The 15,693-nt window shown below is 42.5% G+C and overlaps 1 protein-coding gene across 4 annotated transcripts in view; it reads left to right on the plus strand.

The window, feature by feature from the left end:
- TP53INP2 (tumor protein p53 inducible nuclear protein 2) overlaps window positions 1-13,007 on the plus strand; it is a 97,212-nt gene extending 84,205 nt beyond the window's left edge. For all 4 annotated transcript variants that reach the window (XM_085619101.1, XM_085619099.1, XM_085619102.1 and 1 more), the window contains exon 4: window positions 1,506-13,007. In XM_085619101.1, coding sequence (XP_085475227.1) covers window positions 1,506-1,755 — 250 coding nt within the window. In that variant the 3' untranslated portion in view covers window positions 1,756-13,007. The remainder of the gene's footprint in view (window positions 1-1,505) is intronic.
- The last annotated feature ends 2,686 nt before the right edge of the window (window positions 13,008-15,693 follow it).

Genomic DNA, 15,693 nt, shown 5'->3' on the forward strand with positions numbered 1-15,693 from the left:
TGGATGTTTTTGTGCTGTATTTTAAATAAACTGATATAATACAGAGATGCGCCGCATTTGGGGGCAGGCAGCCATAGTCCACGTCAAGCAGGTATTCAAAGGAAGGTGGTGAAGAGACCTTTTTAGGTCGAGCCTGCTAGACATGCACCTGCACTGTCTGTTGCAAGGCTTATTGTGTCTTACCAAGAACATAGCGGGGCTTGGAGCCCACCCATTGCTTACCATTGGTTGGATTGCCTTGTAACTCTTACTTGCCTACTTCTTATTCATGTCCCAGCTTGTCAATCTTGTGTTTGTCCTTCCTATGGTACATCTCCTCTTTACAGTCTCTGAGATTGACTTTCATCGCTGCTTCCACTACTTACTTTAGCAAGCACTATTTTTTGTGTGTGAAGCACCCCACTACAGCGCATGTGTTTTTGTGCCATCTCCCTTGTGCACATCTCTCTCCCTGCATTCCATGTTGCTCTCACTTGCCAGACTACTTCTCCCTGCGGTCTTCCATCTTGCACTCACCCATGTGCTTCTCCCCAGTGCTACCTGCCACTCATGCCTTCAGTGTTTTTTCCCCAAATTCCCTTGTTGCTTTCACGTCCCTTCCAGCCCCCCTACCAGTTGTTTTGCTGTTGGGCTCCCACCCTTCCAGTGTTTATTCCACTCCCCCTGTCCTCCCCGTGTTGCTTTGCTGTTCACTTTCACCCTCCTCCATGTTGCTTTGCTGAGTCCCCCATCACCCCTGTGTTGTTTCCCCTCTCCAAGCTGTCTTTTACAAAAAAACACGTTTCCACAGTTTATTTTCTTTTTTAATACCAATCCAACTTGGATCGGCAACTAAAAGGGGGAGGGGGAACACACGTGTCATTGTGCAGGCACATGCATGTGTGGTGTGCACGCCTACAAAATAACACAGGTGCAGCAGCAAAGGTTTTTTGTGTGTGTTTTTCCTTTTTCTTGTAAACTTTAATGGCTACACAGCATTGCGGATACTGGGCATCGTGGCTAAAAAAAAACCTATGACAACGCCAATAGATCACACAGGCGAGACCTATTGGCTTTGCCAATGCTTGTTTGCATGAAGACTCCCTGGTGCCTCGTTGGCAGATAGTTAACCCCACAACAAAAAGTTTGACACTGCTATGAGTGCAGCAGATAGCACAGTCGGCTGGCCTACGGATCTAGTTGGAGCAGCACGAAGGAGTGATGAGTGTCATGAATGCCTAGGCTCAGAGAGACAGGCAGTCTTCAGAATTTTAAATAAGGCTGCCTGCTCTTGGAGGGACCACAATATTCTAATCCCTATCCCCTGAAATAAGTGCCAGTAGTGCCCACCTGCACAATTGAAGTATTGCCCTCCTCATCTGCTTACCGCTGCACAGCCTGACCACTCTGCACTCATAGGACATGTTTCCCCTCCATTCTCCCTGAAGTCACAGTCCAAGTCTTATTCTCTTAGCCTCCTTATATTCTAGCCCTAACTAACTTGTTTTGCTTTGTGATTTTTCCAGGCCTGCCTCCAGGAGCAGGGTGGAGCGCCGTGCTACCCACCACCCCACATCTATTGCCACCAAAGCTGCCATCCTCGAGAAGGTGAGCCAGGTCTGTCGGATCCAGAGGGCAAAGGAACGAGTGGAACGACACAAGCTGTCGCGCAAGGCCATGCAGCGACAGAATCTCACCAGGGAAGTGCATCCGCGGCGGGCCAAGCACTTCAGCAACTTTGTCTACCAACCCAGCCAGCGCGTCTACAACTACTAGCCCTGCTTCAGGGAGTTTACAAAAGGGGCATTAACCGCATTTGGAGCACCACTGCCCGCCCCTCTTTGGGGTAGTGGTTCTTTAGTCTTTCCCCCTCCCACTAGTCATTTCCCTTTCTGAAAACACCCCTTTTTTGTTCTGATATATTTGTAAAAACAGCTGTGCTGGGCCGCAGAAAATGGTGCTTTTCTGGTCTCAGATGGCGGCCCATCAACACTATGCCTCCCTGTTTTAACTCTTTCTAACTTTTCACTCTTGTTTGTAACACCCTTGCTCAGGTTTGCAGTCGGAGTTCATTGGTAAATGTAGAAACTGAACCCGCAACCTGCTGTATGATGTGCTTTGTTCGGAACTCCAGAACAGGTTATGCCCCAGCTGCAGTGCTGAATGTAGTGTATTCACCATCTCAGTCCACTACTGGTTCTTAAAATCCACCTTCCCGTCCATTCTGTTAATTGTTGTTCTAATTTCAAGCCCCATGATACATTCGGGGTGGATTTGATCACCAGACGTGGCCTGTAGTGTGGCATGCTGGGCAGTATGGAGAGAGGGCGGACTCTATGGCAAGCTCTGTTCGTAAAACAACACCTCATTGGTCATCTTCCTTATAAGCTAACATCGAAAGTTAGAGCAGTTTGCTACTCAGAACTGCATTATGGAACATCATGAGAAGTACATCTGTGATGCACAGTAACACTGCTGAGAGGTTCAGTCTCTGGTGAAGAAACACTTATTTAGATCAGAGATCCTACCGGAGTGACTCTAAATACTAAAAATAGTGGTGAATCTTATTATGAACAATCCCTTCCAAGATGTCTGATTGATATACAAAGTTTATAACCAAATTATTATTCACTACCAGTTCTCATTTTATCAACCTCAGAAGGATGAAATATTGAGTCAGGCCTAATGAGATTCTGACCTTTGGTCAATAGGTCACACACAGAGTTTTCTAACAGGTCCATTAACCCATTAAGCTATCCAACTGGTAGAACCATAAGTACTGTCCAACACTGAATTCAAAATAGGATGTTCCGTCTGGCCATTCTACAGTCAGACAAACAAGGTGTGGGTCTTTGCTTATGCATAGTTTCTTTCAAGCATATGGATAGCCACCGCCGGTCCTGTTGAAAGAATTGTAGAATGAGGTGGCTAGTTCATGTTGCCCAGTTTATGCCCTAAACTGGTGTTTTGACAGAATTTGAGAGTGACTTCTAGCATAGCCAGATCACTTGCTTTATATAAATCATCAGTTACGTAGTGGTGGGAGGTTTAGCTTGGTGTATATAGTATGAGCAGTAGATATCCATCCATACACAGTTGGAAGTTGGAAACATCTGGCTGCAGATAGGGAAGCTTCCAGGGAAGCAGCAGTACTCCCTGGAACTGTTGAAAGGGCACAGTGATTCCCAGTATGAGCTGTCCATCCAGATGTTATTTTGTATTTTTATAGTTAGAATATTTCTTACCCACACTATAAATGCTGAACTACAATTACCAGAATCCAGGACTAGATGAACTGTTTACACCAGATGTAGCACCCCGTGATACCTCTAACCGACGTTTCCTATTTTTAGTGTCTGGTATCCCCCATCCCCCCTGGCTTTCTTGGCTTCAGAGCCTGAATCAGTTGTTCCTTTTGAGGTCGAGCCTGGGCAGCACATGCGCTGCTCTGTGAGGCATTCTGTATTGAGGTAGGGACTTGAAGCTCCGCCCACATTTTACATTGGCTTGTGTCATTGTCCACTGTAAACTGTGGCTGTTCATTGGTCAAAAGGCTTAGTAGTCCCTCCTTAGTACCGCCTTGTCTAATTTTGTAACCTCTCATAGCGACACCCCCTGTTCCGTGTGTTGCTGCTTGGTGGGCTTTAATTACAGCCTCCGAGCACTATTTTCTCAAGTTGCTTTGTCCTGCCTATTGTTGTAGGGAGGACACGCTCTCGCATAACACTTTTTTTATTTTTATAGCACGCATTTGCAATGCAATAGGTCTTGCATTTGAGAGAGTTTAAGCTATTGGCATTGTAAATGACGATGCCTTTTATTTATCTGTTTTAAAAACAATACATAAATAAAAGGCATTGTCATTTACAATGCCAATAGCTCAAACTCTCACAAATGCGAGACCTATTGCATTGCAAATGCTTGTTTGATGTGGTTCAAGTAATAACTGCAAGCAGTCTTCAGTCATACACCTGACTAGTTATGTCCTCTGACAAGGCCAGCCCTTAGGAGTCTACAAATAGCTGTCACCCTTCCTACGAAAGGAGAAAGCTAAGCCCTGCGTAGTATCCAGCAGTCAGTGGGCAGTCTAAGTAGGGGCTTTTAGATGCATACTTGCTTCACATCTAGAGTTAAAGAAGTACCTATAGAAAAATCAATGGGGTGCCAGTTTCACATTTGGTTGGGAGGGGTGCTCCTTTCAGATGTGGGTAGTACTGCTGCAGCAAGAACAGGCCAATGACGTAATTCTTTTCAGAAGTCCTACAGAGGGCATAAACCCGCACATTCACTATCCACTCGTACAGTGAGAGTACCACGTTAATTTCCGAGTTGAAGAAATCCCAGGGAGGTCGTCTCCGCTAAGTAACAAAGAGCACCTGTCGCTTGACAGTCAAGCTAAAACCCTACCACCGCCACCCCGCACAGGTGCACATACCCACTCTTGCCTTTGTTGTGACCTTCCACACCAACATTATCAGCTTGGTTCATTTAATTTATTTACTAGAGATTAATCAACCTCAGCTGTTTTTATTTATTTATATGTAATAAAGTTTATTTATTGCCAAAAATAATTTACGTGACGTACGGGTTAATTGTCGAAAAGCAGTAGTGTGAGACAAAGGGTTGTGAGTGGAGGCTGGCTGACCGAGAAGTAACAAGCTCTTGCCTAGCATTTCAAAGCTACCCAAAATCAATATTCAGTAATACTGACCAATGCGCTCATTCAGTAGCGGGGGTGACTACCTGCAGAGTGCATGCTGGGAGTGTGTATCATCAGTCTGGCGTTGCCGTAATTGACTGAAAGAGCACACGGTGCCTAGTTGGTCTAAATTAAATTACCTGTCCTATCCTACCGGTGGCCCGTAGGCTCGAGTTACGTGTTGGCCCTTTGCCAGATATGATATCATTATCTTGACCTACGGCCCCAGACGGACACCATTCAATTACAATCATTGGGAATGGGTAGCTATAGCTGCTCTGGGGTCGTTTTTCACACTCGGTTCTCACGGGGTCCTTCAGGCTGAGGATGGTGTCTCTTCAGACTCTTCATGGCAGTCTTTGTTTCTTTCCTCCATTTCTTCTGCTGCATCCAACCCACTTGAAGACTGAACTCCGTCTCCTCATCAACGCCATAGTTTTCACTGTTGCAACCCAATCCATCTGTGTTGTTTAATTGGGCAGTATTTTTAGCTTGATATTCCTGAGCTTTAATTGTCCCGGGAAGTGATTTTCCTCAGCTTTTGAATTAAGTGCAGTGTTAGGGGACCATTTAAACGTCCCAACGTGCTTTGAAGGAGAAGTGCTGATACAGCAGAAGGCATATGTATGTAGTAGATGGTGGGTGACGAACGTGTATAAGGTGGAACGATGTTGGAGGAAAGGTGGGAACCAGAGATGGCTGAAAAGGAAGAGAATTCAAAACACAATGTGCACAAGGTGGTGTTACAGACAGGAAATTGCGCGGCACTTGCACTTAAGCTGAGAAGCTCTGGCCTGCATTAGAAGCAAGCGGTAATTGTTCACACTCTTTGTAGCCTATTGCCCATCTCCAAAGACATCCTTCTTGAAACAAAATATTCAAAAACATAGTTAGGGATCTTTCATATAGAGCTAACAACCCATGACAGGTCCCATATTTTGTGTGTTTTGTGGATGACTAAACGGTCTTTGATATTTTCGGAGTGGACAATGCTCTTGTTGGACTTGCAGCACTCAGAGGTATGGCCACGGAGCATCACATGGAATTTAGACCAAACCTGAAAAGCAGAGGCATGCAAGCAATACCTTTTGAGAAGTAAGGGGAGGCCATGCAGGGTTTGAGGAGTTACAGAAAGGACGGGTTTCTGTCGCAATGAGCCTAGCGACCATCAAGAACCATCAAATTATGAACACAGCGGACGATCATGGCTCCCTCAGCCGATAGTCCCTCTGAGACAGAATTCCTATATGTCTTTTTCTCAAGGCAAAAAATTGCAAACTCAATAAACTTTCAAATGATTTGGTTGTTCTTTAGGGTGCCTTATTGTGATAGGTGAGACAGTTCTGCCATCTTTAAAGGTTGTCTTTTGGTTACTGGGTATCATGGATTTATCAAAAAACAACCAGCCTCTTCTGAATTTGTATACATGGGTAAAGCGGAATGTTTCCCAAACACAGCCATGCTTATGAGTACACATTACTAAGTTCCAAAATATGGCTGTAAAAAATTGGTTTGTCATTTTGTAGTACTCTGGGTGGATCAGCCCTGATTGTCATTGACTTTCATTAACGCCCCACCCGCCCATGTAACTGGGCAAAATATGTACATCCACTTGTGGTATTCTGATTGTGTTGCCCTTGGTGGCAGGGATTCGGTATTGAGGGTTAGTAGGCCATTAACTGTTATCACACATTTCTGTAAATTTCAAAGATAGCCAGGCCTGTTTCCGGTAATAGTTCTGTAGATACCAAGCGTAGCACCACCTCTGTCTGTCCTGTTGAGGTAGAGATAGCAACCTTGGAGCCTGGCACCAAGCACTGCTGTCACTGCAGAAAGTGAAGCTAGAAATGGGTGTGTATGTTAAGAGTGGTTATTATATGGGTAATCACCCATCTCTGTGCCCCCCAAAAGGATAGTTTCCTCCCTTCAAACTGAGGTGAGGCTCCACCAAAGACCTGAAGATCCAGTACTTGTCTGAGTGTCCTCTTTTTAATTTTGCTTTCACAACTATAGCGCGAAGCTGATCAGATTACTGTACTGTTTGACAAACTTTAACCCAACAACATGATTTCTTGTTGGCTAGAGGTGTCCTGATGACACAGGCCTTTGCAACACTACACACATGAATGAGGAGGTAGGACTTTCTTCGGAAATCTCATTGTTCCAGCCGGCCCTCTTCATGTGTGGTTGGTATTTGTCCTGAGATGCGTAATGTTTTTAGCAATAATGCCTAGCGGGTTAGGGCATTTTATGGTCAAGTAATGACCAGGTGCCCAGAAGAATTGACAAAGGGGATTCTTAAACGTCCTAAGAATTGCAGGGCCCAACAAATTGCAGCAAAAGAAATGTTTGCCATTATGAACCTTAGGCACGATTCAAAAATACAAAAATGTGATTTTACTGGGTGTTACCAGCTTAGGAGTCCTTTCCTTGCCATTAGGTCCATGCAGGACAAGGCAACTAATGGGTTTCAGAGACTTTAGCATGAGTTACCATCAATTGTCTCAGCCTTGATTATAGTTTGCATTACATTGAAATTCTGTGTCGCAGTACTCCTGGTGAAAACCTGTGGAGTATGGTTACTCGACCGCCTTAACTAAACCCGTTTTGCATGTGGAAGTTATGAGACGATCTGAAGCATTTTTCTGCCCCCTGTGGTGCAATCTAAAGGTGCTTTAGGTTGCACCGGTCTCCGACGATGAGCCAACCAGAAGCTAGATTGTTTGCTGTACTGACTGAGACAGCAACCTTTGGATGCATCTCTCTGCAACCATTTTGGGAGGGCAGTGGGGGGCGAAGGACTGGTTGGTCAGAGGTACTTTCAACAGGAAATTGGATATGAATAGATTTCTCTGTATCCGACCCAGAAACAGACTGAAATAGAAAGAGTGTAAGCTGGCGCTTGTAGTTAAAAGTTGTTATTGGTTAGTTCAACTGATACATTTACGCTGTATACTTTTTGTTAGTGTTCAAAATATGGGGAATAGACGAATTTTCTACTGCTCTCCGAGTACCCTATATTGTCCTGGGCTCTGATTAATGTTAACAACCCTAAGTTCAAGAAAAATTAAAATCAAACAGTATGCTGCTAAGGAGAGACAGCGCATCCTGTCAGACATAAAAGAGCAGATAACAGCAGCAGACGTCCTAGCACAATTGTCGCCAGAACAGTACAACCACAACCCGAGTTGCACCTGACCCTAAGAACTCAAAAAATCACACCCAAGCAAAGGTGCTCAAACAACAAAAATGTGTAAATATTTTAAGAGTGGATGTAAGTTTGCATTATGTTTTTTAAACATGTAATTTGGTGTGTGATGTATTTGCGACGAACAGTGTCAAAAAACTGAAAGACAAAGTCTTTAGGAATATTTTGATGGCATCTTATGCTATAGTTATTAGTTTGGGATTATCTCACGACCCCACCTGATAGGAGGAACAACCGCATGGACTCAGGGACGTAGAGTGTTTCTGTATTGTAGGATAGGGTGCACATATCAGGATTGCCTTGGATTCTGAGACTCTGTATGACGCTTAGGATACTAGAGTGCATATCCTAAATTACAAGTGTGACCTTGTAAACATTTTGTGTGCTCAATATTTTTTATAGCATGACCAGAAATAGCTTGCCACTGTTTACATGTTACTACTGCCTTTCAAGGAAACATAACTGTGAGACTTCCTTGCTCCACAAGAGAAAATGGGAAACACAGGAAGTCATGTCAAAATGTTCTTAGCATGTGATATGGGACGTGATGAAACAGACATGAAGTCATGTCAGATGATATTATGGTATTGTTAAATGGGTGATGAAGGTGTGCAGCTTGAATGATAATATTTTAATTCCAGTCCACTCCTGCTTTCAGAGAAGTCATAGTTTTCCTGTGAAATCGTTAATAGCGCTAGGATTGTCTCATCTTGTGTTCACTACATCCGGTCCTCAGAGTACACTGAAACGGGTGAGAAGTTGGCTCTTGAGAAAAGACTGTTATGTTTCGAATAGCAATTATTCGGGGTGCCTCGGTATATTGAAGCTTCAGAAACAGTGAAAAACAGATTGCATGTCCAAAATGTAAGATATCTAGGTTGTCCCGCAACACCAGTGTGGTCAGCACTGGGTATCAGTGCGTTACTCGGTTTGAGACTGAGCTTGGTTAGGTTCTATGAGTTGCTCTGAACTGGGGGAGGCTCTCTGTACTGTCTGGGAAGTGACAGGATTATTCATGTCACATATTAGTATACTTCTGGCATTTTTGTTGAATTCTTTCCCGGTGACCACAGTTTGTGCATGTGCAGAGCGTGATATTTAAAATGATATTCAATCATTTTTAGGTCTGTGTAAAAGGCCACAGACACATCTTAGTTGAGAAGATGCACATCTCAAAGGGGGTTCTTACTCCACTTGCCCAAATCCCTTGGCGCCCAGTCTTTCAAGCTTCTCTCAGTTTTGGCCGAATGCTTGACCTTGACCGTAGAGTTATTCTGTTGACTCTTCGTCCTACTAAATATTGTACAGGACCTGTATCCATCAAATACCAGATCAAAGATGCAGTTCTTTCACAGAGTTTCTGGAACTCTGTGATAGGCCTACACTCCACTTGCCAGAAGGTTTTTGTCTGCCAATAGGGACGACTGATGTCTTCTCCAACTCCCTGCACCCCTGTGGCATGTTTACTGAGGACGGGGAGAGCGGAAATCCCACTCCTTCCTAGCAACTACTATTGTAATCACCTCAGTCTATGAGATTTGTCTCCAGCCATTGAGTCATGTAGGACACAGTCAAGACAAATCAGCAGTTGCTTACCATGCTGGCCTCGACGCTTAGTAGTCAATGTTGGACAACCCCTAGGTAGGAGATCTGACAGATACCTGCATTGGCACAAGGGAACTGCGTGACCGAATGTAAAGAACATTTTTTAGCTAAAAACATTATCTGAAACTAACTGAAAAGGGGCAATGATCAGATGTACACACAGTTGACGCAGCATGGCACCCTGCAGAGAGTGTCTACTACCGTCCTGCTACTTTGAACAGTACTCCACTTCAAGAGCTCCATTGTCTTAGGCCTTCCTTGCAAAACCAACAGTTAGTATTCTTGAAGAGCGAGAGTAAATCCTGTTTTAGATTGATGCCTGAGGGAGCTGTACTTGCTGGCATTCTTTTCAAATGGAGCACTGCAGTGCTGCCTTTATCCATACCTGAGTAGTCAAAACACAGAAATTGAGTTATTTCTTTCAATTTGAGGTTTTGCTTCCTTTGGGTTCAAATTTCTAATGCCTCGCACCATCACAACCAAACCCTAACTGATGCCTCAGCGCAAGGTTGTAGCATTAGAGTGAAAGCAATTTATTTCTTTAGAAACTAAGAAGGATTGAAATCAAAGCTAGGGCTGGGCACGTCGACCCAGAAGCATAGAAAAATTGAGCCAGTTTTAAGAATGGCCAGTGAAATGTATTATATACAAAAGTATACCTTGCGATACAAACTCATCAATAACAGATAATTTTGACTGTCGTCAACAGGGATGGTAGGATTACTTTCTGTTAATCTTCATTACTCAAAATCTGAGATTCCTGGTCTCATGCCTTTGCCCTCCATTCCTTTGCAAGTTTGCCCCCAAGATAAAGCTGGTGTGTTGCAGGACATGCATAGCAAGGGAGACGGTCCTATGCGTGGCATCATCAGTAAAGTAGACTCAACTCGTGGGGCGATCAAGTACATTTTCTGTGTCAAGTTTAAGAGTGGGTGGAGGCAGGGCCTCATTTGGTATGCATTACAATGAGGAAGCGATATGAGGAGGTAACCCCAGATTCCATGAAAGACACAGACTCCTAAAGTACTACATAAATGGAAGAAGTGCCCTATAGGGATGCCATTAACAACATATTATACATATTCATTGCAAATATCCGGAAAACTCGGCTACTATTCCTATTCTGTGGGTCGACTGTCCCAACCCTAATCTAAACTTCTTGCTAGCTAGTCCCAGCTACATACAATATACCTTTTCATACTTTATTCACTGTGTATGTGCCTTTCACTGCTTGCTTTGTGAATCTTGTAACATCTGAGGAACTTGAATATGTTAAGAAACACTTGGGGAAGTCCTATGCAAAATCTGACTGAGCGTTTTAGGGAAGGGATGGAATGGGGTAAATTTCTGTTCCATTTGAAAATCTGCAACATGAACTACTGCCAGTTTATGAATGAAGACCACTGGAATAACACCAGCACTTTGCCAAAACCTGCGTTAAGACATCTGTCTGTGCAAGGCATGCATGGAAATGGGGCACAAACCTTTGCCCCCACTTGTGAGTTAGACTCTGAAGCTGCAGTTCCCTAAAGGGTGGATTCCATTTCTTGGTGGCATTCTGCTGTTCATCAGAAATTTAAATACACATTTTTTATTTGGAGGTTACCCCAGGTAATAATGAAGCAATATTATGTTATTAGTCACTTTGTGTGTTTCCAGATAATGTGAGGAAGGGAGGAATTATTTGTCAGATTAGTCACATGCGGTTGAACTCTGGTATGGTGCTTTTACTCTCAGCAACTTCCCTTTAGCCCACATTTGCTATGCCTACTTTGGGTTTTCACCACAATTTTCATTTAGTTGACCGAGGTAGAAATCGGGTGTTGGGATGAGGCAATTCATCTCTTGCTGGCTTTTAAGCATTGGTGTATGCCAGGGAGCATGGTAAAGGATCTGAGATGTGCCCCAAGACCTGAAGTACCTGAGTTGGTCAGCAAAATACTGTACCGCACATCCTAGAGGGTATTTCAACACGTACAAATTGACTTATAAAATAAAAGTAATTTTAACAACAAAAAGGGAAACCAATCACAATGCATTCTTATGTATGGTCACACAAGACTAATCAACCATATGACTTCATTTCACCATGATGGTATAGAAACAAAACTGGTTTATTTGGCAGATGTGTTCCGTTGTGTTGCCCATACCCATAAATAAAGCAAATTGGCACCTTGATGAATGAGCATATTTGCTAGACTTAGTCGTCCTGTTCGTGCTAGAGACGTGAAAGCAGTGTGCTCATTTAAGTAGGGGCTTAGGGAGGAAAAAACAAAAGGCAGTGTCCATCTGATTTCTATAGTTTCAGTCTGAGGAGAAAACCATTTCTGGACATGTAGGGATCATGGTTTCCATATTGTAGTACACCCTCTTGTCAATGGCTTTCAAGGCTGAAGAGTTTCCAACCAGATACTAGGAAAGAACCAGTGCAAGTCTGGAGCAAACTGGGAAAGTCAGTGTGTGTGTTCTCTTGCATGATGTGACATTAGCATAGATGGGTGCTAATAGCGGTATCACCCAGATCCGGCTGGGCAATAATTAACCTAATTGGCCCTTTTCCTTATTAAATACCCTCACCTTGATACATGGAAAAAGGTTTCATAAACATAGGGAAGATTAATTCCAAACCTTAACTAATACAGGACAAAAGCCTCTGCACAGACAGTGCAAATGGCACACTTTGGACATGGATACCTTTTTGTATGGAACTGCAGCTTCATACCTCACAAAGAGCTCAGCTGGAGAATCTGGCTATTTTACTCTGACAGGCTGATAAGAATGGGGCAAAGTCAGTCTGTGCCCTAGTGCTACAGGTCTTTCAGAGGTACTCTACTGTTCTCCATCGAGGCTGTCTCTGAGGCCAGCGCCTATCCCTTACTAGATTCCTTTTGCTTACAATGTCATCAAATGTCCCCATCCTATTTGAGTGAGTGCTACCAACTGCTTAGGAGAGAAAGGAAATATGCTACTTGTAAGTGTGTGAGCGTGTACGATATCACTATTTGAAGTATGGTGTAAAATATTCAGAACAATAAAGCAAAACCAAGTTCAGTATTTATTTATTATCTTCACTGAGTGGTGACTTTGGGGCCTTTGAAACTAGGCCTTCGGTGGCCATACATCTTGTAACAGGAATGCTAAGGGTTCGGAAGCCGACAGAAATAATTTCGACTTCACTTAAACACTGTAGAACTGAAAATCTGCTCAGTGGTGTTATGTTTTTTTTACCTTGACTTAAAACAAAGAGATGTCTAAAATGTTCTTGAGTGTTGTAGAGTGTTAAAGCAATGTCTGCTGGAATGGGAGAAACACTACTAGTGAGACACAGTTAAATTTGCAATTGATAGATTGGAGTGACAGACACAAAATGCCTCGAAAAAATGTTATGTAGTGTGCCTGTGTGTATGTAACATGAGATTCTTTTCGATTGTTAGACTGTAATGTTGTCCTTGACTGAAAAAAAAAGTATATAATATAATGGAAAAACACAAGAAATAAAAAAATATATTTAAAGCATACATTTGTGTTGTATATTGATTTTCAAGAACTCCTACCTTCTTTTCACAAGCAAGCTGTAGAATTGTAAGAATGAGGGTAGCCAGCATAGATGATGAAACAAAATGAAGGTTTATTCCTCAGTTTCAAGTAGGAATCATAGGTTACAGGAACTGTAAGTTATAAGGTAGCAGCCCCACCTGGAGCAGCATCCCTGCTGCTCAGCGAACACACTCTCACATTCACTCAACCATGCACAGATAAACATTCTATGACATCAAACACACACTCTGGCTGAGCAGCAGGGCAAAGAATACAAAGGAGGAAATACATAGCAATAAGAGCAGAATACCACACACCTCCCAGCTTTAAGGAGACAATGACAAACACTTCAAATAAGATGGAGACATTCATCATAAGAACAGACATATAAAGAAAGAGGAAATACAGAGAGAAATCACACACACTCTACCCTTCAACAAGCAGGCAGAATACATGTGTCCCAACGGGTGCAACAAATATGCCTGATGAATGGGTGGTGCAAAGTAAATGCCCCATCACCAGGAATCGTATAGGGAGAATGAGGGTGCAAGACATGCACCCCGTAAAATGTAACTGTATCACGGTTTGGGCACAAATACCCAAGACAAGTAAATGTAAGTAGTACTTGAGGTAGTAGTATTATAACTTTATTTAGTTGAATAACCATCAAAGTACACACAACAAATAAAAGCAAAAGCACAACAATCAATTCACAGGAGAGAAAAAGAGACTGGGGACCTGTATATACCCAATACAGCATCATCACAATTGCCATAAAATGTTTCAGTCAATTCATTAAAACATTCATAATATCAATAAATATTCATAATTCCATCATCTCCCTCCAGGCAGTTAAAATACACAGAAAAACACAGTTAAAGCATCTCATAAAAAGAATACAAAACAAGCTCAAATATGTATTGCTTCAGATATCAAATAACTAGGGCCTCAAGGTTCACTTTTTTGATTATTTATAAAAAAAACAATAGCAATTTGCTTCCTATACATAAGCAGATTCTGTCCTCACCTATAATGTGAGGGCTGTGCAAAAAGTGCAAGAAAGTGTCCGTGCATAGTGCATAATGCAATATAAAATTAAACTACAGTACATAATTGGAAAAGTCAACCAGTGAGGCACATCATTGCAAAGCCTTTAACACTTCGAATCTCTTGTGCCACATTGCTTCTAGAAATCTACTTACAGCAAATACTATTTTTCGTGATGTATCACTTTTTGGGATCCTAAAGGCTTCTAGGAGACTGCTTGTGGCCATGCTACGAGAGATAGGAACTAGCTATTTGCGACGTATATAATAATACTCCTTACAGAAAAACAATACATGCTTCTCATCTTCAATAGCCAGATCACAAAAGGGGCAGATTTTACTTTCTTGATTTGCGGACTATTACTTGTAACGGTCCTCAGTGGTAGAATTCCATAACAAAATATTATGCACAGGTTCCTAGTTGGGGATGGAAAAATTAAATTTAGGAATTCTTCAAATAATGGAGTATGCTTATGGGCCAGAAACGTAATCGTTACAGAGCCATTGTGGGTATTCATAGCATATTGGTCAGTTGTATAAGCCCAATACCGGATCTTTAGCAATTTATTATCAGATTTTGAAATAGTGTTGGGCTCATCCCACAGGTTCTGCATTCCGAGTTTAGAAAACCATCCAGAGACGAATTTAACCCAAGGCATTTCCCTGGCTCCTTGAAGATTCACTACCTCTACCAGTGAGTTTTTAAAAACTACAAGTTCAGGTGTAGACCAAAGGTAGATCCAATAGACTAAAGTTTTTAGGATAGCCAGGTTAGCAACTTTTTATCCCGACATCGAGGTACATGGGAATTATTGGAGAACTGGATGGTAAACCTAATAACCTTCTAAAAAACTGTTCTCAACAATAGTTAACAGTGTAAATTACCATAATCCCATATCTCCGCCCCATAAAGAGCAGCTCCCTGGGCTGTTGCTCGGTAAACTTCCACAGCTGGGGAAATTGCTCGCGACTTGGTTTGATTATAAAACCTTAAAATAGCATTGGATCTATGTTCAATAATTAATTTGGATTTCTCTAATTGGTTTGTCCACCTTAGATTGTCCTTGAGTCTGACCTCCAAATAGTCAAACCTATGTACTCTACCAAGGGCTTCACCCCCTGCATGAATACTGCCACTTCCCGTTTTCCTCATTCCAAAGGCCATAAACTTAGTTGTGTTTATATTTAGTTCTAGGCCTCTTGAGTTAAAAAAAGTTTCAAACGTGTCAATTAAAATTTGGAGGCCCATTGGAGATTTAGATATGAGAAGTGAATCATCAGCAAAAAGTACAATAGGTACCTTTTTGTTGTTCAAAATTGAAGAGTCATTTCTACAATGTTCTAAGGTGTCCACAACATCATTAATATACAATGAAAATAGGGTAGGCGCTAACACGCAGCCCTGGCGAACTCCTCTCTCTATGGGAATACAATCCGTCAGTTCGCCATTTGGGCCCCAGCAAACTTGTGCAAAGTTATTCACATGTAGTCTGTTTATTGGATGCACTAAGTTAGTTGGGGCCCCCATGCTTATCAGGACTTGCCAGAGGGCGGGTTGTGGTATAAGGTCAAACGCCGCTCTGAGGTCAATACATGCCACGTAAAGTTGTTTCTGAATT

The sequence above is a fragment of the Triturus cristatus genome, chromosome 7, assembly GCF_964204655.1.
Source record: "Triturus cristatus chromosome 7, aTriCri1.1, whole genome shotgun sequence".
Taxonomy (NCBI): Eukaryota; Metazoa; Chordata; class Amphibia; order Caudata; family Salamandridae; genus Triturus; species Triturus cristatus.